The 24,798-nt window shown below is 54.0% G+C and overlaps 1 protein-coding gene across 1 annotated transcript in view; it reads right to left on the minus strand.

Annotated features, from left to right (window-relative positions):
• QSOX1 (quiescin sulfhydryl oxidase 1) overlaps nt 1–24,798 on the minus strand; it is a 35,672-nt gene that overhangs the window by 5,202 nt on the left and 5,672 nt on the right. The window contains exons 2-10 of the mRNA XM_049634145.1: nt 23,102–23,202; nt 14,886–14,931; nt 14,225–14,327; nt 11,621–11,711; nt 9,458–9,603; nt 7,470–7,604; nt 5,273–5,402; nt 3,575–3,697; nt 2,619–2,766 (exon numbers count right to left, since the gene is read on the minus strand). Coding sequence (XP_049490102.1) covers nt 2,619–2,766; nt 3,575–3,697; nt 5,273–5,402; nt 7,470–7,604; nt 9,458–9,603; nt 11,621–11,711; nt 14,225–14,327; nt 14,886–14,931; nt 23,102–23,202 — 1,023 coding nt within the window. The remainder of the gene's footprint in view (nt 1–2,618; nt 2,767–3,574; nt 3,698–5,272; nt 5,403–7,469; nt 7,605–9,457; nt 9,604–11,620; nt 11,712–14,224; nt 14,328–14,885; nt 14,932–23,101; nt 23,203–24,798) is intronic.

Consider the following 24,798-nt stretch of genomic DNA (forward strand, 5'->3'; position numbering starts at 1 on the left):
CCCCCCCCCCCCCCCCCCCCCCCCCCCCCCGCTTGGCTGAGTACACCCTTCTTCTTCAAACACGGTATTTTGAAATCACAGCGGCTGCTCCTTCTCCATCTCCTTTGCTGGCTCCTGTTCCTCGTCAGAGGCCCAGATGCCACACACCCCAGGGCACAGGCCTCAGTGCTGTCCTCTGCCCGCCCCGTAATGGGCTTGTCCAGTCCTGAGGCTTTACCTATCACCCCCATGCTCATGCCCACGAGATCTGTACCTCTGTCATGGACCTCTCCCCAGAAGCCTGGACTCAACTGTCTACATCTCCGTTCAGACAGCTAGCGGGCACAGACCACGGAGTCCCCCACCATCTACACACTCCGACCACTGAACCTTCCCATTTCTCGGCTCACAGAACCACCGTCCACCAGAAGTTCAGGCCCAGCAACTCTGGGGTCTACCCTGGGTCCTGGCTCCTGCATATACTCTCCATCCAGTCCGCCCCGGGCTCCCATCAGCACTACCTTCAAAATTCTCCTAAATCTGGGGCACCCGGGTGGCTCAGCCGGTTAAGCGGCCGACTTCGGCTCAGGTCACGATCTCACTGTCCGTGAGTTCGAGCCCCGCATCGGGCTCTGTGCTGACTGCTCAGAGCCTGGAGCCTGTTTCAGATTCTGTGTCTCCCTCTCTCTGACCCTCCCCTGTTCATGCTCTGTCTCTCTCTGTCTCAAAAATAAACGTTAAAAAAAATTTTTTTTTTAAAATACTCCTAAATCTGACCACTTCTTCCACATGCTACCTACCACTCTGGTCTAGGCCACCACCGCCTCTCGGGACTAGCTTCACAACTTCCTGGGGTGGCCCTGCCTCCACCTTGCCCCGCTACAGACCACCCTTCACCCAGCAGTCTCTCTAAAGCATCAGTCGTTGGGGACGCTCCCCTATGAAACTCTCCAGCAGGGTCTCCTGACACTGAATCAGAAATCCAACCCCTCCTTTGCCGAGACCACCACACGTGCACCTCCTCTACTGCCTCCCCCATCCCAGCCTCTCCCCCTGGCCTTCTTTTGCTGCTGCAAACACGCCAGATGTGTCCTCTGCACCTGCTAGTCCTTGGCCCGTGTTATCGGCAGTATTGTGTCCACTCAAATTCTTATGTCAAAGTCCTAACCTCCAGTATTTCAGAATGTGACTGTATTGGACACAGACTTCAAATTAGATAATTAAAGTAAAATCAGGTCACGAGGGTGGGTCCTCAGCCATTATGACTGGTGTCCCTACAAGAAGAGGAAGTTGGGACGTGGCACACGGTGAAGACCACATGAAGACACAGCAAGAAGAGGGCCTTCTGCCAGCCAAGGAGAGGCCTCAGCAGACACCAACCCTGCTGACACTTTGATCCTGGACTTCCAGAGTCCACAACCGTGAGCAAGTAAGTTTCTGTTGTGCGAGCCCCTCAACATGTAGCACTTTGTTATGGCGGTCAAACGGGCACAGCCTGGAAACCTCTCTTCCCACATTCCCCCAGCTGCCTCCCTCTCACTAGCCAGGGCCCCATGCACGGCCGGCTCCTCGGAGAAGCCATCCCCAGCCACCCCAGCCACCCTGTGTAAACATGGCACCCCTCCCTCGCCCTCTTCCACACCACCTAGCTCAGTCTTCTTCAGAGCATTCATCATCACACCTGAGATGATCTATTTGTATGGTCCCTGTTCATCTCCTTCCCCTGGAACATCGGCCCTCCTGAGGCAGGGACTTCCTGCCTGATGCACCACGGTACCCCTCCCAACACAGGGCCCAACGCTTTGAAGGTGCTCTGTAGAGACCGGCTGGCTGGCCGGCTGGCTGCACCCTGGCCGCTCCTCGAATCCCTCTGCCTCTGCTCAGCCGTTGGGGTGCTCTTCCTTCCTAGCTCGGCTCCTGTTCACCCATCCATTCTCAGCTTACCTCCTTTTGCCTCTCCTGACAGCATGGAGACTTCCTCCCCCTCCCTGCGCACCCTCATCCCTGGCTCTTGGCCTTGGCACCTTGCAGGGTGGCTCCGCCCCCCTGCCCCACGGAGGGCAGGGATTGTTTCTTTCCCACCTTTGCACCCTCCGGGCTGAGCCAGGGCCCCATATAACCCTCAGCAAACACGGACTGAACTGAATACCTGCCCTTCTGGCTGTCAGGTGTGGCTGCAAGGCAGGGTGGGTGATGGAGGCAGCTGCTCGGTTTGGGGAGGGAACAGGGCAGGAGGAGCAATGTGTTCCCCCAGCTTCCCTCAGAAAATGACATTTCAGTGGGAAACACTAAAACTGTTCAAAGTATGCAGTATTGGCCACGTAGACCAAAACAGACATAGTTCTTTCCTTTACAGGAGTATAAAAAAACAGAACCACACATTTTTCATGAAGGGCTGGAAACAAAGCAAGGTCGTGGTTCCAAGAAAGCCGGGAAGAAACCTCATGCTGCTGTTTGCCGGGCACCACCCTGGGGCAGGGGACAGGACCGGGTGGCTTCTCCAGGTCCTCCCCATTCTGGTTCTACGCTGAGTGCACGCAGCCAGCTGCAAATGCAGAATCTTCTACATCTGGGCCTGAGTGAGGAGGGCAAGGCAGGGCTGGGCTGGGGCACTGGGGGTGCACAGGCCTCGGACTCACCTGCTTCATGCGAGTGGTCTAAATTGTGCCGGGCTGCTTGCACGGTCAGGAAATGAAAGAGGAGCCACAAGGAACATGGAAAGCCCCGGAAATGTGGCTCACTCCCCTGGCAGCCAACCCAGTTCACCTTCTTGACAATCACAGCGCCCTAAGGAACACATACGTGCATGAGAGCATATATGGAGAAGAAAAGGAATGGGATGGGTGGTGAGGAAAGAAGCTTCCAGGAGACTCAAAGGTCAGCACACAACCCTAAGACAAACGAGGTCCCTTTCTTAGTCTCTCATCTCAAAGGTGGCCTTTCCCTTCCACTGGCAACACCCATCAAAGGAGCAGCAGATCTGAAAAGCTGTGACACAGACTGAGTTACATCCTTATTCTAGCCTCAACTTCCCCATCTGTAAAATGAGAAATGAGGGGTCTGGCCTCTGACCTCTGAGGTCCCTTCGAGCCTTGGCATCCTACAAATCTATAAGGCTGTGTGCCTCTGCTGGCTGCCGTGGCCCACCTTTGCAAAGAGCGGAACGCACAGGAGCCCAGAAAGGTGCCCCTGGAGAGGGCCAGAGGGGTCCAATGTGCCTGCGGGCCACAGGGAGCAGTGGCTACAAACTCGCTCATGGCTGGTATCTCACAATTGGACTTGAATCCCAGCCCAATCACCTACCAGCTATGTGATCGTAGACAAGTTACACAATCTCTCTTACCCTCAGTTTCCTCATCTGCTAAACAGGGATAATAGCTACCTTCCACTAAAGCTGGGAAGATTAGATGAGCTACGGTGCACGCACACAGCTCTAAGTAGCAGTTTATTCATTACGAATGGAAGGACCCAACCAGGATCCCGGACTCCTGCCCCAGTCCAAGTTGGTGAAGGAGGTCGGAGGCTACAGGGTGAGCCTTCCACTCCCACAGTTACTGAGGATACGAAGAAGGACGTCAGTTGTCCCCAGACTCACCTCCTTCCTGTTGTCCAGGGCAGCTTTAAAGAAACCGTAGGGAATTTTCTTCCTCTGCTGCCTCTTGAGCCAGTCATTCATGGAATGCAGGAAGTTCTGGACTAAGGGCTGGCCAGGGAAGTACTGTGGGGGGCACAAGGGGAAGCTGGGGAGTGAACAGCAATTCCCTCAGAGCCCTGCAGTCCCAGGGAGGATAGGGGGCTAAACAGAAGTGGGCCAAGGCAGTTTCTTGAAATGTCCCCAAGCCACCAGGAAAACATCCTGCCTGAGATGCAAATGTGTGTCCCTCACAACCTCTGGTCTGGGGTACCTGGTGAGGCGAGGGAGGGGCTGGGGAGAGAACAGAGGCTCTAAGTCAAGCTGGGTCCTTGAGGCTCCCTCTCTCAAGGCTGACCCTGACCCCACACTGCCCCTGGGAGGAAGGCTGGGCAGCTGCGTGGCTTCCCAGGGCTGCTGGGCACCTGGGCCACACAGTCCTCTTTGCAGGTGATCTTCTGAGAGACCAGCTGACTTGCTGACTTACTGACTGCTGGGCGAGGCTGGGGAACAGCCTTCCATCTGTATTCCGTAGGATGCCATGGGGACAAGGCGGCCCTGGGGCGCATAGCCAAGATCCAGACCTTGATGGTAACTCCCAAGAGTCTCTGAGGAGCATGAAAAGCTACTCTGACAATAAGTCAGCTGAAATCTCATTAGTATCAGCACTTTAAAGCCACAGGACTCTAGGGAGGAGGACAGATGTGTGTGTGCATGTGCGTGTGCACACACACACCAGGGGAGGGGGGCAGAAGAGGGGAATGCCAGCAGAGCAAGTCAGATAAAACCACCGAGACACTGGTCAAGAGGACAATGACACTGAGGAAAGTTCAGAGGAAAAAGAAAAAAGAAGGATCACTACACAGAAAAACCTGCCAGAGGACTCAGTCCTGGGAGAAAGCCATTACATATTCCCATCAACCTTCCAGGGCTGGACACGGCCCCTGAGGGAGAAGTGGCCAGAAGAATCTTGTCTTTGACCCACTCCCTCTTGGTCAGCTCACTCGGGCCTCTGGGCTCCCAACATGATTTTACAGCTTTAAGTCAGCGTTTTTCCCTGACCTTTGCCCTTCATCCTGACTTGGACCCTTCCTCCTTCTAAGACCCTGGTGTCAGGAGGAAGGATGAATTAAAGGCTCTGGACTTCAGGGAGTCACCCTCTGGCTGGAGCAGGAAACGCTGGTGACCGCACGCCACCCAGTGGCCAGTCCCACCAGCTGCTTACAGGAAGGAGCAGGGACATCGTTGGGGAGGGACCCAAGGCTCTGGCTTCAGGCTGTGACAGCACCACACAAGCACAAGACTGAGCCAGGTGGGCCTGAGGCCAGGACTGGGTGAGGTGGGGACTGGGGAGGTGGGGCTGGCAAGCAGTTCCCGATGGGGAGGCACAGATCACCCCCAGCGGCAGCCCCAGCTGCCCACAGACCTGCACCAAGAAGAAGCAGACCTGGCACTCAGGAGCTGAGGGTAGCTGAGTCAGCAGTCAGGCTCAGCAGGAGACCAGAGCCCGCATCTGACTCAGCAGTCCTCGGCAGCCCAGAGCCTCGGATTTTAAGTAGGGCAGCACTGGAGTGGATCTGGAACCAGACAGAAGGATGCAGGGAGGGAGGGGGAGCCAGCTACAGAGGGAAGAGAGACAAAGGAGACTGGGGCCCTACTCACCTGGGCCAGCACTGCCATGAACTTTTTCAGGGCCACCAGGCGCTGCCCTTCCAGAACAGAGAACTTGCCCACTTCTACCCGCAGGATGTAGTGCAGTGCAGATTCCAGGTCAGCCATGTAGATCTTGGAGCTAAGGACCCAGGAGGAGGCAGAGAGAGAGAGAGAGAGAGAGAGACAGAGAGGTGTTAGCCATAGGGCAGCGGCTGGGGACGAGTGCCCAGGGCTAAAGAGAGAGAAGGGGAGGGCCATCTCTGATGGTCACAGAGTCTTGTAAGTTAGCACCAGGCTCTGCCACTGACCAGCTCTGTGACCCTGAGTATATGACTTAACTTCTCTGAGCCTCAATTCCTCATTTATTATCACAAGTAAATAATAAATTGCTCACGGGTAGGTTGCTAAGAGGATGAAACAAAAGCACAAAGGTAAACCCCTCAGCAACTCCTGGCACAGAGTAGGGGATCCCCCTCTGCAGGCTCAGAGCCAGTCTCACCCATGACTCCTTAAAGGTGCTTTAGTCAGGCTGCTGGTGGAAGGCTGAGCTTCATTCTCTGTTCTGAACAAAGACCCCTAAGGGACAGACAGACCAATAAAAAGCTGGGTCCTCTCGGAAAGACCAAGGGTTTGGCTGCCCACCAAGTCAGGGCACAGCGGGGACTCAGGGGATAGGAGGAGAAGCGGTGTGTGTTTTTATTTTGGGGCTGACATCCTCGTAGCTGCCAGACCTTGGTAGCAGGTGGGGCTCCCTCTCACACCTCTTGGGCTGACCCTAGCCCCAGCGGAAGGGCTTCAGGCTCCATGCTGACCGTTCCCCCCTGCGCCCATCACGCTCACTTGGGGCCTGGGCTTGGGGTTCTGAAGCAAAGGGCTCCTTGTGTGTTGGCCGCTTCTCTACCCCTGCTTCCTGAGGCCTGTGTTCTGGCCTCAGATCTACAGTGAGCTAGCTCTGGGAGGTGGGGCAACTACAATCTACCTCTCTGGAGCCTCAGTGACCTCACCTGTAAAATGGACTGATGGTTCCTGCCGCACCTACCACCTCAGGTTGCAGGGAACCAGCAAGGTGAGCTAACTGGGGTGAGCCTGTGACCACCTGTGCTTCACGCTCGTGGCAGAGTCCCTCTCTGTGCTCCTGGGCCTCAGTACCTCACCATTCCCATGGTCTGCCTCAAGAAGTGGCCCGTGACTGAAGGGAGATAATGTATTGGAAGGTGCCCAGCAGTTTGGCACACCAGGCCAGTATGTGTCAGCTATTATAATATGAATGAATTGAATCACCATAATTTGAATGACCATAATGACCATTCATTCCCACCTCTCAGTCTCTCTTTCCTTCTTACCTGATTTACTAAAAATCTCTCCATTAGTGCTTTCGACCCTTAAAGTCCCTCATGCTGGGATGCAAAATCCTCTGGAAATCAGATGACCTTTCCCCGAGTTGTCTCGTACAGTCCCCTGTACTGTAGGTGCAAACCACCTTCCTGATGCAGCTCTGGGCTCCCTGGTCAGCCATTTCCACCTGGTAAACTGCTGGGTGCCCGTGCAAGAGGTTTATAGCCTCATTTGCCCAACAAGCAGGAATTCTACTCCAAGAGCAACTTCCTCATGGTTACAACTGTGCACAAAGATATAGGCTACCTCAAAAGGTAGTGAGCTCCCCAGCACCAGAGGCATTCAAATGAGGTCAGTGTCCTCCTAGAATGGAAAGTAAACTCTCTGTGGGAAGGAGCTGCACATCTGGGCATACCTGTGGTACCGTGCCTAGCCTGTAGCAGGTACTCAAAAGTACCTGCTGAAGAAATAGTTGCTTGGGTAGGAAGCTGGCTGGAAGGCCACAGATTATCCTTCTAAGCTGATTCTACTTGTTCTTGAATGGCATTAAGCTCAAGGAATGTGGGCATAGAAAAGTATTCATTCTATCATGAAGGATACAAGTAAATGCTGTTTGGCAGCCGCCACAGTCAGCAGACGCAGGGCTGGTCACCAGTTCACTGCTGCTGCTCCCACACATCTGAGACTCTCCTGCATGGCCGGAGAGGGGGGGAGGTGCCCAAAGGCCAAGGTCAGCCCTCGGGGGTCTGGGACTGGAAAGGCACGTGCTAAGCTCAAGACAAGGAACGGAATGTGGTAGGAGGCAGGGGGTCTGTGATCAGAGGTAAGGCTGGGGTGAGGGAAGGGCTCAGGGAAGTAGGCGTGGCCTTACCGATCTGCGACCTTCCACACAGTGGGAGCTGCTGTGTGAGCTGTGGTGGGCGCAACCGTGGTCGGGACAGCCTCCCTGGTGGTCCTGGAGAACTTCTGCAGGTACGCGGTGTAGAAGGACCTGGATTCCTTAAGTCTGCGAGGGAAGAAAGCACAGAGGAGAGGCAGTGAGTCTGGAGAAGCAGACCCCAGGGCAAACTCCTGCCTGGAGAGGAGGTAGGTGGCTCACTTGACAGAAATGTTTATTAAGAAATATTTGAATCTGGTTGGGTCTTACCCTCCGCGAGCTCAAAATCAAGGCACCCATGCCTCACTTCGGCCTTTCTTTCTTTTTTAAAAAAAAATTTTTTTTTTAATGTTTTATTTATTTTTGAGACAGAGAGAGACAGAACATGAACGGGGGAGGGGCAGAGAGGGAGGGAGACACAGAATCGGAAGCAGGCTCCAGGCTCCGAGCCATCAGCCCAGAGCCCGATGCGGGGCTCGAACTCACGGACCGCGAGATCGTGACCCGAGCTGAAGTCGGACGCTTAACCGACTGAGCCACCCAGGCGCCCCTCACTTCGGCCTTTTTATCCACTGCTCATGCAATGGAAAGTTTCGTGGACACCAGTCTGATGTCAAAACCCCATCTGGAAAAGGAGCGGGGCCCAAGAAGGTCTCAACCTGGCCCGGAGAGGCTGTGGGATGGAGCACGCGGAGGAGCAGGTAGGGTCCGCGGGGCTGCTGCTAATTCCGCCGTGGACAGGACGGCTGGGTCTGACTCCCCTCCCCAGAGACCGAGGAAGCTGCCTGCTCACAAGCTGGCTCTGAGATACCAGAGGGGACATGAGTCCCCAAGAAAGTCACCGCAGTGTGATACACGGCTTTTCAAAAACAGGTAGTAATGACAACAACAAAAACGCTACAGTCCTCAAATCCTTCTACAATCCTTTTGACTGCTTTCCCTCTTCTGACAGAGTCCTTGAGGGCAGGCGACACCTCCCGGTCACGGCCACCTGGAGGGAGGGTGTGAAGACCAGCCACAGCATGACGGGACACCCCAGGGGAGCTGGCATCAGGAAGCCCTGCTTCCCACTCTGCCGTCCTGGCCCGATGTTTATCGATGAACAGATGGCTCCGGAGCAGCGTCGTCACAAACAATTTTCCCCTCCACCAGCTCCAAGTAGGGAAACAATGCCTCCTCTCCCCACCAGGACTGGCACTTTCTGTCCCTCCTGTCCCCCTACAGACGTCAGGCTTCCCTCCCCCAGGAGAACTCTCTGACAAGGCCTGGCCCGGTGCTATCTAGCGACTGGGGCCGGCAAGGGCGCGTGGCCGCCCTGCCCAGCCTCCAGGCGGGATGGCACTAATGGGCCCGCAGAGCAGCTCGCTGGGTACCTTGGGCAAGTCTCGAGCCCCCTGGCCCTCGAGTTCCTGCCTGCAGAGCCAGGCTACATCAATCATCTACCCAGGGAGGGCATCGAGGCACCATCTGGCGCCATTTAACGGGACATTCAGCAGCAGGAGCCTGACAGAGGGCCACGGCTGGCCTGATTGTTTTCTCTTGGCATTTTGGAACCGGCTATTGTCTAGCTCCTAATGAACTTTTCTGCAATTAGAAAACTAAAGGGAGGGAGGGTCAGGCATATCTGAGAGCTTGCCAGGCCCGCAGCCTGCCAACGAGTCTGTGGACAGAGGAGAATGAGGAGTGGGGCCAGGGCTACGGTGGCGACGGTGCGGAAGCACGGAGGGTGAGGGGGCCAGGAGCCTGAGGCAGGACTGCTGAGCTGGGGGCCAGGGGCTATGTTCCCGGCACTGCCCACCCTCGCAGGCAGACGGCTGCTTCTCCTGCACAGGGAGCTCCCTGCCTGTCTCGGAGGGAGCTCCTCAGAAGAAGGGCAGGAGAAAGAACTTGTCAGCCCCAGTTAAGAGGCCAGAAGCCCCTCCCGGCAGGAAGAAACAGCACAGGGAGAGAGGAGGGAGGGGACAGAGAGGCACTGCACTCACACGTGGACCCGGGAGGCAGAGCCATTCCGAAACAGCAAGTAGCAAGATGGGAAGTCGGTGACCCCAAACTTGCTCACCACATCACCCTCCGTGTTCAGGACCCTGCGCACCGCTATGCCATGGTGCTGGGACAGGTCCAGAGTCACCTGCAGAGACAGACAGATAGACGTGTTGGGGGCGGGGTCCAGTCACTGGGCAGAAGGAGCCCTGGGTGGGTGCCTGGTGGCAGCCACGCTCCACCCAGACTCTAAACCTTTCAGAGAGTGGACCAGGGTGCTGAGTGAGTCTCATGCCACCAACTGCATCTATGCCACAGGGGACAAGAATCAAGCACTGCCCAGGAGAAGGGGCCTTGGAACTGTGCACACCACACACCTTGAATTTCCTAGAGCAGTCCAATTGAATATCATTTTCTTTCCAATGAAAGCAATCTGTAGAAGGCATGATAAAATGTGGTTTCATTTTTATTCTCATATTTATAAGGCTTTCTATCTATATTCCGAATCAGAAAACATACTTAATAGAATTTTAATTTTAGAAAGAAATAAGGGAAAAATAATATTAGCTAATGTTTATAGAGTAGGTATTATGCACTGTATATATATTGCTTCATTTAATCTTCAAAATAATACTATGAAACAGGAACTATTGTTAGGAGGCCAAGCCAGTAGGCACAGTATACTATGGCTACCTGGGTGTGCATCCTGGCCCCACTGGCCTAAACCTCCCCCCAACTCAATTTCCTTACTTGCAAAACTGGAGTAACAATTGGATTATTAACAAAATTGGAATCGTAACAGCAACTAGTGCATAGTAGGTACATAAGTGTTCATTAAAAAAATAAATGCCCTATTGCAAATGAAAAACCTGAGGCTTAGAAGTGAAATCGAGTGTCTAGGTCATACAGTTAGCAAGAGCCTGAATTGGGCAACAAATCCAGTTCAGTTTGGCTCCAGAGCCTGGGCTCTTGGTCACTGTGCCTTCCTGCTTTTCAAACTAACCATCCTCTGCGTGGACACGGCCCCAGACTCACTCAGTCCACAGGGGTCCCTGCCCCTGGTTTCCCAGGGGGCTAGGGGGTGGGCAGCAGGGAGAAAAGCTGATTCCAATGAACATGTATCAGTCACTTCCTCATGACAGGCATGCCCCCAGGCCTGGACTGGGACCCCAGAAGGGTCAGGCAGTCCTTCAGCAAAACTCTGTGCCCCCTCCCCACCTCCCTCTGTTTCCCCTCTTGGTGCTCCGAGGCCTAGAGGCACCCCAGAGCCCTGTCGACTGTGCTTGCTGAGTTTCGGGAGGAAAGCCATTCAGAGTCAACAGTGGTGTTTAATTTCATTCCCACTTTCATGCCTCTTCTACATCCCTGGCCTGCCTTGCACCTTCACCCGTGCCCTGGCCTGTCATCCACCTCTGCACCTGGGAAAAGCTCACCAGTGGTCTAGAGGAGTCTGTGTGCCAGTGGCAGAATGCAGAGCTCTCTGCATCAGGCCGGGGCATGGATCTTTAAAAGGCACTATTCTGTGCCAGCTACCCACCCAGGTCCGTTACCTAAACTGCCTCATTGGACTGTCCCAGCAATACTCTGAGGAAAGGTAATTATCACTGCTTTATAGATGGAAATGGGGCTCCAGGAAGCTAACTCACTTGATCACAGATCATCACGAAATGGGAAGTCAAACCTGCCTGTTCTGTAACCTGCCTCATCTGGTAAGGGATCTCACTTCCTAATGAGGCACTGCATGAGCTTTGATGTCCCCTCCCCCCACTCAAGTTTTCTACTCCCATTCTTGGGGGGGGGCGGGGGGAGGTGGGCAGGCTCACAGACCTGGCTTAAAGCCGTACTCCACCAATTCACTGGCCAGGGGATCTTCAACGTGTTACCTGATTATCTACCTTAACTTTGAAGGTTAGCGACTATGTGTGCCAGCATTCAATGGACAACAGGTGATATATGTGCGGTTTCAATGAGGGACATGAAAACAGACATAAAGGTTTTCAAATAGAAAGGCCTGGCTCCCACACTTCCCGTGTCCCCCAGCAGGGGTCAGGCCAGTGCTGAGCTAAGAAGTGCACGTGACCGACACCCTAGAATTCCGGGGGACAGCTCTGTCCTTGAACTCACTGGGCTCCTCAGGAGTTGCAGGGACCCTGGGGGCAGCTCACCTCTCTACCCAGATAGGAGCCTGCCTTTTCAAAGATCAGGGCCAGGTATTCTTCGTCGTTTCTTGCAAAAAAGCCATCAATCTCCTCCAGCCTGCAAGAGACAACATTGGCAGTGACCATCCACAGCCAGTGACAATAAAGCGGAGCTGCTGGGGACACAGGCGCGGCAGGCATAGCACTGCAGGCACGGCCACACAAACTCCTCCTCTGTTTCCACAGGGGGCTCCATGGCGGTCTCCCCCTGCCAGCCCTCCCCTCTGGGGGAGTAAAGCCAAACCCTCAGTCTCAGAGCATGCTGCCTCTGCTACCTCACACTGGCTCTCCATTGTGCCCACCTTATTGACTTGTTTTTTCAAATGTTTATTTTTGAGAGAGAGAGAGAGAGAGCGAGAGCGAGCATGAGAGTGTGCAGGGGAGGGGCAGAGAGAGAGAGGGAGAGAGAGAAGCAGGCTCCACACTGTTGGTGCAGAGCCTGATGTGGGGCTCGATCCCACAAACTATGAGATTGTGACCTAAGCTCCAATCAAGAGTCGGGTGCCGAACCGACGGAGCCACCCAGGTGCCCCTTGATTTGTTTTTTGATGCTGTCTCTTAAAAATCTGGGGTGATTATGAGGTGGTCTAGGGAGCAGGAAGTGGGTGGGGGAGGGATGCTTTGACACTAGTCGTCTTTATGTTCTGGGTAAGGCCCAGGCTTAGCGAATATGGTTTTTATTTGTCCCCTAAGGACCAGTGTTTAGAACCATTCAGATATGAGACTTGGTCTTGGTGGTGGCAAGTCATTAACAACTGGGAGACCCGCTTTCCCTCCCCTGGAGCAGGCCTGACAAGGGAATTAAAGAACCAAAGTCCTGGGTGCAGGAGACCTTAGAAGCCATCTAATCCAACCTCCTTATTTTAATTTGAAGAGACTGAGACCCAGAACAAAGGCAGAAATTAGTAAGAAGGTAAATGTTATGATCACCTCAAATCAGAGAATTAAGCTCCAAACAGTTTTAGAAACTCAAAGTTTCAGCGGAAAATAATTGCACAAAAATGATCTGTTTCCTCATTCCAATTAAAGACGGCACATTGTCACACATGCTTAAGAGGCCAACACGTAAGAGGGCACTGGGAGACTGCATCTTTTTATCCCTAACCTGATGACCTATTTCCCTCTACTGGATCCAATGACACATGTGGCATGATCACATCCAAATGGAACACACAAAATGGGGCCAACGCTGGAGCCCAGCCCAGTGACAATACAAAAGGATGTGCTAGAGAGGTGGGGGCTAGAGTGAACTCCAACGGGGGAATGAAAAGAGGAGCTGTGGACCCTGACAGCCTCTCAGACCCCTTCGCCAGACCTCCCTTCGGCTGGCAGAAGAGCAACATGGCGGCCAACGCCCCCCAGCCCATCCATTCCCACTCAGACTTCTGGAAGAGGCAGCTCACCTTTCATCACACATCTCTGCCTCCTTCCTAAAGCTCTTTAGAAGGGCCACTTTGAGGGAGTTGGCAGGTGTGTCTGATTTGCTGCTTTTGAGATCCCTTGGGACTGAAAATGCACCATGAGGGATGTGTGGGCCTAAGACAGACAGACACGGTCACTGGGAAATGTAAGTAAGGAACAGGCTGGCTGGCTGTTTCCTGGAGAGATGGAATCACGCTGTGCAGCCCCAAACCACACCTGACTAATGCTGGGTCCAGGATCTCTGTGGGGCCCTCCGGGAGGATGGACAATTGGGGAAGATTATAAAAAGTCACCGTGGGTTGACTGACGCTTAGAAGCACAATCTCTTGGCAGGGCTATGGCTTTGAAGAACATCATTAAATCAACGTGGAGGGCCTGGAGCACCAGCGCCTGTCTCACGAGGCCTTCTCAGCCCCTGGAACCTTCATTGTACTCTAAGGCTGGGCTCCCTCCAGCAGTGCCTGCTGGTATTTGGATTTGTTCCTTCTTGGCAGGAGTCCCTGAGGTGGGCACTATCCGGTCTCAAGAGCTTATCTGGGAGGGCGGGACCCAGTGTCCTCAATTTACCCTCTGTAGGAGAGCTAAAGCAATACACTGTGTACCTGCCTCTCCTAGAACAGACAATCCTGGAAGCCTGCCTGGCAGGCAGATAAGGGCCACCAGCCACCATGCCTGATGCTCTGTGGCACAACAGTCACACGCCCCACCCCCCAGTCACAGCCGCTGCTCAGAAAGACAACCACTTTCCTTTTACAGGAAGGGTTCCCTTTTCCTCTGAGCCTATCTTCTTCCTCCCCCCGCCCACTCTCTCGGTGCCCCCTCCAGGTTAGCTCATGTGAAAAGATCACGAGGACAGGTTATGAAAAGCAGCAGCAGGTATGACCTGGAGAACCCCTGCCCATCTCTTCCTTTCTGCCCGGCAAGACAGGCCTTTGCACCTGTCAGCCCCACGAAGCCAGGGCTGCTCGGGGAGGACTCCAGCAACAGGGTACCTTCTACCAGCTGCTCCAGAGTGGCTCCAGCCTACAGAGGTGTCTGCCCCAAAGACACAGGCCTTCATTTCCCCTGCCCAGCTGTCCCCACTGCCCTCTTGCTCCCAGGCCTGTGATCCTGGCCCACGCTGCACCAAATCTGCTCCACCCTGAATACCTGGCAGGCTCCAGTGGGGGGCAGGCAGGGGGCCACGTGTCTCTATGGGACTCGAGGGCGTCGATGAGCCTCTTCCGCAGCGTCTCCACATCAGCACCAGCCACTGGATGAAGACAGACATGGTGGGGGGGGGGGGGCATGAGGAGGGGAGGAGAATGAATCCCAGCACCCTTGTCGGCTTCACTGAAACAAAGGGCCCAGGGCACAGGCTAGTTCTGAGAGAAACAGAGCATGGCTCAGTCCTTAGCAGTGGGGGTGGGGTCTTCTTCTGTGGCCCTAAGTTATGCAAGGAGACCCATCTCTTAGGGGACAGGAAAGAGTCCTTCAGACCTGGGACCCATGAGGGTTTTCCCCGGAGGCTAGCTGGTCTGTCTCTCTGGATGCCAACCCCATTTTGACAGGAAGAGTTAGCCTGGATACACTGTGACCCTCCCCTCTTCCCAGGACCCTGAACGAGCCAAACCAGAAGGGTTTCTTCAGCCTCCTTTCCCTGAAGGCATCTTCCAGGCTGGCTGGGAAGGCCACACAAGAAACCACAAACTCCACTTTCACCTGGGAAACTCTTCACCCCGGAGACCCTGCCGGGCTCTCCTCACCTCAGTAGAAACCCAGCAAAAAGAAAAAGAGAAAGACCATGGACAACTGGACCCAGGACACCTACCTGGCAGTGCTGTTCCTGAGCCGTTCTTGGTGAAGGCCTTAAAGAACTGGAAGCAAACACACAGGCGAGAGTCAGTAACACACGGAACTAAGACCACAACAGCCAGATGCTGTTGTGCCAGATGGATCCGTGTCTAAGACCCTCTACTTACTCAAGGGGGTTAATTTGGGAAAATTACTTAACTTTTGTGAGCCTCAGTTTCCTCATTTGTAAAGGAGAACAGGACGGTTTCTGCCCCTGGGGCTGGACACGGATTCCTGTCTTCCCCATCTCCGTACCCAATCCCTACCCCCACAGCTCTGATGCACCCAGGGACGCACAGTACTAGAGGCAGACGGTCTCCCTAAGCACCGGCACCCAGCACACCGTGACTGGAAAATATCCGCTGCATGGATGAAAGGATGAGGCAAACCCAACCGAGAAAACAAAGTCACGTCATACTTCCCCCAGAAAATGTAAGCGACCCTCTGAGGCAGTCTGTCCTTAGAGGCTGGTGTCTGTCTGTCCACTGAGAACTCCCAGCCTGGCACAGCAGACACTCCACGAGGGGAGGGGTCTCCAGTTCAGGTCCTGTTGAAGGGTGGGCCCAAGCCCCTGAAGAAACAAGTCTTGTTACAGACAGGCCAATTTAATTCACCACTTCGTCCTCTTTTCCCATTTACGCGAATGACACTCCAGCCTCAGTGTGGAGCGAGAATGACCTCCTTGGGCAAGAGGACAGAGAGAACAGAGGACAATTCCTCAGGACATGGGCCTCTGTGTAAGTGACAAGACCACTGGCAGGGCTCTGGCCTGTGCTCTCCCGGGCTCAGGAGGGAACAAAGTTCAGTTGTCTTGACAGACAGACAGCTACCTAAAGGCCTGTGAGAGAGTCTGCTGGCCAGGAAGAGGCCTCTTCCTGAGGTCCTCCGGGGCCACCTGTAGCTTTCTTTGGGCCTCTGCCTGCAACAGTACGGCCATCCGGCCTTATTCCAAGCTGGTGGTTGAGTACGGGCCCTGCGGTCTACCAGACCTGGATTCTGCTACTCTTGCTGTGTGACCTTGGGCAATCCATTAGCCCCCCTCTCCCTTCTCATCTTTAAGATGAGATGACACCATCCACCTTGAAGATTTGCTGTGAGGAGTCAAAGATAACATATCTAAGTGCTTGTGTCTGATGCATACAGTAAGGAACGAATAAGTGTTAACTGCATGATTACTACCATCCCCTTCCCTTGTTCCACCTCTTAAACACTAGGAAACACTGACCAGCTAGCATTTGTTTATTCCAGCCATTTGTAGGCGGAAAACTAACAGGCCACCTGCCCACCCTCCCACATGAGGAACCACAAAGATGCACAGGAGCCACCCACCTCTTCCCATCTACAACCTTCTCCTGTTCCCTCTGACCTCACCTGGCTCCTACTCCTGCTAACTGCTTTATCCTCTTTCTTTCTAGACCATTAATATGAACTTTTATTCTAGGTGAAAACCATCCACAGATACACGCCACATATATTTATTTTTATTTTTCATTTTTAAATGTTTATTTTTGAGAGAGAGACAGACAGAGAGACAGACTGTGAGTGGGGAAAAGGAAGACAGAGAGGGAGACAGAGAATCCGAAGCAGGCTCCAGGCTCTGAGCTGTCAGCACAGGGCCTGATGCGGAGCTTGAACTCATGAAATGTGAGATCATGACCTGAGCCAAAGTTGGACGCTTAACCGACTGAGCCACCCAGGCGCCCTGCCACATATATGTATGATAATGTTCTTTGCAGTTATTGAACAAATTCTGAGTGAAATTATACGTGATCCTAACACTTGTAAGAACAATCACAAAGTTCCTGAATTACGATGGGATCGAGTAGAGAAAGCATGTTAAGGCATTTATGGACTGTCACTGCTACGGGTGTTATTTTCAGTCATGAGAAGCAGTGTGGCAACTTGTCTTCATCAACCACCAGGTCACCCAGGTCTGAGCAGGTGCTTTATTAAAAGGGGCTGGCATGTTACCTCCATCAAAAGGCACCCTCCCTGGACCCCAGCGGAGACTTCTAAAGGCCCCGGCCATGGGCAGCAGGGAGTGAGACAGGAGCCCCAGCAAGACTGACCCAGGGGAATGCAGGGACCCAAGACACACCCCCAGGAAGACCTCCCACGTCCCTCCACGTGCCCCTGTGCTACTACACAGCCTTCCCTTCTGTCCTCAGATGCCCATCTACCTTCCAGAACAATGTCGCCACTGGGGCTCCAGCTCCCAACTTCATGCTCTTAGGAACTTTTTCCGATCAATTCATCTCTTTCCCCTTTTCTGCCAGCAACTTCCCTAAGCCTACAAATAGACTCCAATCCTCCTAATTTTTTTTTTTTAAAAAGGGCAGGAAGGGAAGTGGGATGAGAATAGAGAGACGCCCTCCTTCCTCCTCCAGTTACTGCATTTCCCGTTTTCCTAGCACTGCCAAATTTCCCAAAGCAGGGTCCGCTCTCCCTCTCCGGCTGCCCCCTCACTTCACTCCCATGCCCCCTCACTTCACTCCCATGCTGTGGCCTGTGGCCTGTGCCCCCACTGCTCAGCTGACCCCTTTGGCCAATCCAATGACCTCTCCAGCGCCTCCTTGCTTCCTCTGCAGTGTCTGCTTTGCCCCCATGGCCAGGTTTTGCCATTTTTTTGTGCCATATATTCCTGACATTCTCCTCGTTGGCCTTCACATTGCCATCTCCCTTGATTTGCGTGACACCGACCAGGCCTTCTTCGCCATTTCACAGCCTTCCCTTCACCCTTGTCCTAGCCTCGCCCTGGACTCCTCTCTCGTGTCCCCTGCCCCCACCATCTCCTGTACCCAGTCTCTAGCCATGCATCAGCTCTTGACACTCTTCTGTTTAAAAAGCCCTGGGAAAGGGGCACCTGGGTGGCTTAGTCTGTTAAGCGTCCGACTTCAGCTCAGGTCACGATCTCATGGTTTGTGAGTTCGAGCCCCGCATCGGGCTCTGTGCTGACAGGGCAGAGCCTGGAGCCTGCTTCGGATTCTGTGTCTCCCTCTCTCTCTGCCCCTTGCCTGCTCACACCCTGTCCCTCAAAAATAAACAAACATTAAAAAAATTTTTTTTTTATAAAAAGCCCTGGGAGGCATCGTCAAAAACAAGGAGGTTAATCCATGCTTTTGGACAAAGGAGCAAATGAATGAGTGAATAAGCCTACTGTTTGCCTCCCTTGCCAATGTCATCTACTTGGTCTAAATGATTTGCAATCTGAACCCTCTGTCCAGGTCCTCACCTGTCCTAGACTTCCGTTTCCTCCTGGTGCCCTCCACCCAGGTGCTACCCCTCCCCCAACTCTCTAAGTCACCCCTCCCCCAACTTGTTTCTCCATTTATGTTGCTTATTTCATCCCATGCTCATCCTTCTCCCCCCATTATCCAGACCAGCACCTCGTCCTCCCCCTAACCCCATCAGCCAGTCAGAGGACAAGTTCTGTGAATGTGACCTTTGTGATTCTTCACCAGTCGTCTGGGCCAGTTGCCCTTGTCCAGACCAGGGCTTACCACCTATTTCCTGGCCTAATGCAACAGTTGTCACCTGTCCCTCTGTGAGCTCAGACATTTTCATCCACTCAATTTTTGCATTCTCCAACTCTGTTCCTCGTTGCCCCTTTGCTTAGTGGCACAGTTCTGGTCTGATCATGTCATTCTCCTGCAAATCTCTCCCCTGATTCCCCACTACCAACGAATAATGGCTAAACTCACTGGGTCCGAGGCCTTCTAGGACCTGACCCAAACTTACCCCCACTGTCCCCTTTCCCTACACTTCAGCTATGACAGGCCTGAAACCGGAACTTTCTCTGGACTGTAGAGGACTGTACTCTGGCACCTCTGCAAGCCCCACGGTGTCGAGAACATGGAAGTTCCCAGAAGGCATCTGTTCAGCTGAGCAGAGAACCTCTGCCCTTTGATCATCTTAGATGCTCATGTGAAAATCATATTAAAATCTAGTCAGGGCACATTTTTGTTCTCCTATTAAAATGCATCCTTCTTAAGTCAGCTGTTGGAGGAGGCGTGTGCCCTCCCCAAGGGAAACCACCACAACTCTTGGAAACAGGTAATTAAGATGTCAGCAGTGAGTTTTCTTTCTTCCAGGAGCAGTCGGCACCCGGTCCCTTTCCTCCCGCCACTTCACGCAGGACCCTTCCCCAACTCTGCGCCCCTGGAAGACCTCCCCATCTCCCCAAAGGCAGGAGACCAAGGGGCAGCAGGTAGGTCTTTACCAATCTGTCAAGAAGCAACACCAATATCAAGAGTAACTGCCTTTCTAGGGGTCAAATAAGGCTGAATGGAAAGCATACTTTCCAGTGGTGACCATCGATAACATTAGATCCAAGCTTTTAAGGCAAGTTTCAAGGAAAATGACCCGGTCTCCAAATATCTTATGGTGATCCCAGGAGGATCCATATGCCTAACCATTGCTATGTTGGGGCCTGACTGTGGAGGGGACCACAAGAGAGCAGGTGACTGCTGACTGGGGGCTCATATCCTTCTTCCTGAGAGAGCCAGGAGTCCCCCTCCCTGACACCCCACCCTCTTGCAAGTGCCACAAAAGGTAACAGCCCAGCCTCTGTGCCCCTACAGGCCGTCCACACTCCCAGCCTTGAACTCAGGGACCTGCCATTCCTGGGCCCCACCACCCTGCCTCAGCCCTGCCCAGGAGCCTCTGCTCCAGCCAGACCAGTCTTCTCAACATGTCACACGGTTCTGCCCACACAGGGCCTCTGCTCTTACCTCCTCCTCTGGCCGCATTCCTCTTCTCCTAGCCAAAGCCCACACGTCCTTCAATACCAAGTGGAAGTCCCCTTCTTCCATGAAACCTCTCTGATGTGTTAGGGAGAGGGCTCAGGGAGCCCAGGCGATTCTTCCGGCGTTCACTGCCCACTACCTAGCTGCTGAGTTCTCTGTGTCTCCCCCACAATGGTGAGCACAGCGCAGTGCGCCCAGCAAACATTCACTCAAGGGCTGCTGATGGAAGGACTGCCTTAAATGCAGCGCCCACAGAGGAGCCATCGTGAGCTCCACAGGATGATTTAGGAAGGAGGCCGGACAATGGGAAGGAAGCCAAGTAACATTTACTGAACTCCACGTGATACTCCACAATGCTGTGGCACTCTCACGTGTAAGACCTCACTTCACGCTCGGCCACAGTCCTATTAGGTGGAGATATTAGCATCCCAGTTTTTACAGACTAGGAAAATGAGGCCTGTTGCTGAGGCATGGTTAAACAACTTTCTGAGTCATATATAGTAAGCAGTGGAACCAGGATCTGAACCCACGTGAAGTATCTCCTCAGAATCTTGCAAAGGGGAGACTTCCGTCCTCTTCCACCCCAATGCTGATGCTCTCTGTAATCTTGCCCCTGCTGGGCTTCTGGCTACAAGGGGTCCTGATGGAATATCCCCTGACAGCACTACTGTGGCCCGTGGCAGAGCCCCTCCCCACTAGATCCAGCCTCTAGGTCTCCAAGTGCCAGCCAGAACCTGTTGCCAACTAGTCCCTCCCTCCCCCACACCTTTGTTTTCTTCCAGCTGGGCTCCGGCTCCAGTCTGACAGGCACCTGACACAGCCAGCTGGCCCTGCAGGGCCAGATGTTTGCTACACAGGCTGGGCTAGTGGAAGCTCACTGTTTGCTAATGGTGACAAAAGGGGTAGGAGGGAGAAGAAAGGGACAATGATACATGTAACTGGGGGTGGCCAGACTCTTGTGTGGGTCTGCCTCCATCACACCAGCAACACTCTCCCTTGCCCTGTGCGACAGGAGTTCTCACAGGCTCTAGAGGCAGGAGTGTGGACAGGTCCAGCCCCGGGCGGGGGCAGCAGACAGGGCATCAGGGCTATCTCTCTGGCCTGCTGGCAGCCAGGCTGACCTCTAGCCTCTGCTCTGCTCTCTAGGGAGTCCAGACACGATGCCCACAGGCACACCAGACTCTGAATGGGCTAGAATTTCTGGAGATCTGGAATTTTCCAAAACTTTGAAGCAGCGTAGTAGTAAGATGGAACATGAGTTTAGCGAATCACAGCTAGGAGTTAAAAAAAATAATAAATGGAACAAAAATAGTAGCATGCACTGCATTTAGGAAGAATAAATACTGTTTTATGAAACTTTTGGTTTAGTGATCACATACAAATCAACTTCTGGATGTCATTGGAAAATGTATATATCTTACTGTAGGTTACAGTAAAAAGGTTTGAAAGCCAGTGCCTTAGAGCAGAGACCCATCGGAAGCTAGAACCACCTGGGCCAGAGTCCTGACAACAGGACGCTGAGTGTCTCTCCCTGCTGAAACTGGACTGCCAGGCCCAGCCAGGCACTGCCCGTGTGAAGGCTGGGAAAGGTCAAGACGACCAGCGTGGGGCCTTCTCTCCCAGCTCCCCTCCCACAGCCAGCTGGGCGGTGCAGGAGATGATTAATCTCTTGAGGTATTTGGGCTGCGTGTGCTGCGTGACACAGGCAGACCAGGCACTGGGAGCTATGGGGGACCTCCCGACTGCCTGAGCCGCCTCCCTCACACCCACTGAGCCCCAGCCTCTCCCGGGCAGAAACACAAAGCCCCAGGTGCCAGGCCCCACAGAACCCTGCCAGGACGTCCTGACGCGGCCCTGGCACCAATGCCAATCCCTTTCCCAGGGGCTGAGCAGGGGCTGGACCCCTGTGGCCAGTATTCACTGACAGAAGTATGAGCCTGTGAATGAGGACTCTTCTAGCCACGGTGGTCTTCCCACAGCTTTCCACACTGGGCTGCTTACCCTGGCTCAGCAAAAGTAACAGAGATCCCTGTACAGTAATTCTGAGTATTTTCAGTTACATATTTCAGGACAAGGATAAAGCAGTGGCCCTGCCAGGGAGGTCTTTAACTTGAAAGGGATGACTGATAGGCAATCTCTTTACTGCCACCTCTAAATGATATGGCAGGAGGTGTTGGCTCACCACGCTGTTCCCCAGACGCCTAGCCTCAGCTACACCTGGGGTTTAGGCCTGACCCCAAATGGTAACAAGAGTGTAGGAGGGAGCTCGCTGGGGCTGTGGAAACCCTGAACCTAGCAGGATTCCAATGGGTGTGAGGAACAGAAAGGTCACATTGAGGTCGAGCTGGACATTCTTGCTGGAGTCCGGAGCCTTGTTTTCCAGACAAATTCTCTTGGAATCATTAGGCTGAGATATGGCTGGTGGGTCGGCCTGCAACTTGAGGCCGCTGTGTTCAGATACCTTGTTCTAAGGACAATGCTTAGCATTTTAACCTTCAGAGGTCTTTCCTGATTATTCTTAGTGGTTATAGAAGAAATGCTTTTCTAGATGCCATTCTGGTAGAAGGAGGCTTACTATTTATAGCTGGAGGTAGGGAGAGAGATTCTGATTCTTTAAATTGGAAGCAAACTAATTGGATTACAGCCAGGGCTGAGCCCTGGGCACTAAGTATAACGGCACAACCTTGCTGTTCTGGGCTTTCCAGAACCTCCTACTTGAGAGCCTTGGAAGTTGTTCAGATGTTAATTAAGCTGCTGCTGCCCCACAGTGGGCAGGTTGCCAGGCAAGGCCTCACTGGAGAGCTCACGCTACTTTCAGCCAGAGCTGGGGTGACAGAGCCCTCATGTGCTGGGTGTGATGGCTCCCATGATGGGGACCCCTGCTGCCTGAGGCATCAGCATTTGACCAGGGGGTGAGGCTACCCGGGCAGGTCACTTCTGAGTTACTTGTCTCAAGGCACTTGCCTGATGAGGACGAAGCTTGCTGGTATTTTCTAGAGGATCATCAGGCCCCTTGAGTCTGATCCTGCCCATGGGTGGGTCAGAGCCTGAATCGGGTTTTACAGGGTTGGATCAGACCTCTACGGCTGGGAGGTCGGGAGGGAGAGGAATTGGAAAGAGGATCCTGGGGGCTGAGGGTTCTCACCAGCCTAGGCGATAACTACCTCACAGCTCAAATCAGAGCAGCTGAAATCGGCCCCTCCCCTCCTTATAAAGGGAAGAACTGGCCAGACGAAACGAACCTCCCAATTCACATCCCTTTCTGCCTCTACGACAGGTGTCTCATCAAGCACAGGAACAGTGCTCCAGAGGCCATGACTTAAGCGGATCGAGGCCAGAGGCATCAGAGGCCACCACGGAGCTCAGATGTCAGGGCAGCACGGGGCAGCAGTGGGCAACATGCACCGCCAGTGCCATGCCCTCTCTCCCCTCCCTGTCTGTCACGCACCCTCACGGTCGGGAAGCCAGGGATATTGAAGTCTCTGCAGACTTCACTGTTGGTCTCCTCAGCACAGTCCAGCGCGGCGAGATTCAGTGCTGGCCTCCAGTCTGAAAGGGAAAGCAAAGAAATCAGGTGAAGTAAGAGGGACCGGGACCTCCGCCTGCTCACCCCCAAAGTGCAACATTCCACCCTCACCAATGCCCAGAGTACCTGCCCCTAAGGCTCTCATGAGAAAAGGTCACCCCTTCCTCGGGAGGGGTCTCTGAAATAGTCTGGTTATCCTGTACTTGGCCAGTGCTTAGGACACGGTTAAACAGCTCAGGCAACACTGTCCTGTAATGGTATCTGTGTTCCTCCATTTTCTGCGGTGGGGGAGGGGCACAGAGGCTGCGGGGGATGACAAAAAATGTGAGATGATCTTGAACGCCCTGGGACCAAGCCCTGGCACTGCCTCTGTCCCTGCTGCCCTCTAGAGAGCATCCATTCCAGAAGGGCGAAGAACATGCCTCAGGAGCTTTAGAATTCCCCAGTGGACGCTGAGTGAAGGCTTCTGCGGCCAGAGGTCCTGGCTGTCGGCCCAGCTTGGCTGGCATGGGCGGCACACGGGGTGGTGAGGACTAGCTCCCCCGCCGGACAGGGAGGCAGGAAACCCAGGGGAGGGAGGGAAAGGCACCTGGAGTCCAGGAACCGCAGGAAAAGAAGCCTGAGGCCAGAGTCTGGAAAGGTTAACAGCTCCCAAGCTGCCTGGGCACCCTGCTCCTTCAACAGGCCCCAGGCTGCAAGTCCCCCCTCCGCTCAAACTCACCGGCAGAGAAAATAATGGCCCCATTCTGGGCCATAGCCCAGGATCTGTGAAAGAGCAAACAAACTTCTCTACCAGGCAGGCCCCCGAGCTCTGGTTCCAGGTCGGGTCCCCCTGCTAAGGTTCCACGTTACACTGAGGCTGCTTTGGCTGGAGGGCAAGATACACACACACGTGAGGCCACACAGCCGTGAGGTGGCGATGGACTGGTGCCTGCCACATGGCGCAGAGCTCTAATGGGATTTGGACACACGGGAGACCAGCCCCGGGGACCAAGCACAGGCTTCGCCGGAAGGGCAGAAATTGAGTGGAAGCCTATCAGTCAGCTGACAGGCGCCTGTGTGAGCAATAAGCTCAGAGCCCTGCTCGTGTCTCTGTGACAGTCACAAGCCTGTCCGCCCCAAGTGCTTCTTCATGTGTGCAACCTCACTGCCCAGCTTGCCCATTGTCCTCAGTGAGCACTGACAGCATTATAGGGCATTGCAGGATCAGCCCTGGCTCTCAGCAGCTCCAGGGCCGGAACCACTGCTCTCTGCTCTCTGCCTCAGTCTAGCAGGCCCAGGCAGGGGGCGAGCTTAAAGCCAGCCACCTGTGAAGGAGAGCAGAGCTGCCCAGGTACAGGGTTTTGTCCTGGATCACAGACGAGAGCACCCCAGGCCTCCCTCCTATGGCTCCTTCCTTGCCCAAGGGAGTCCCAGGGAGAGTGGGAAGCACAGGTCGCCTCCTGCGACCGTCTGGCACACTCAAGGCTTGGCGCCTTCTGTTCTGCATCTCAGGCTCTGCTCACCTTGTGTGGGGAGACTTGGCTACTCTCAAAGGAGTAAGCCAATTAGACAAAAACATGAAAGAGAAGCACTTCCGTGTCCTTCCACCGGTGAGGGCCCCTGGCGGGGGTCTCACA

This window comes from Panthera uncia, chromosome F1 (genome assembly GCF_023721935.1).
Source record: "Panthera uncia isolate 11264 chromosome F1, Puncia_PCG_1.0, whole genome shotgun sequence".
Taxonomy (NCBI): domain Eukaryota; kingdom Metazoa; phylum Chordata; class Mammalia; order Carnivora; family Felidae; genus Panthera; species Panthera uncia.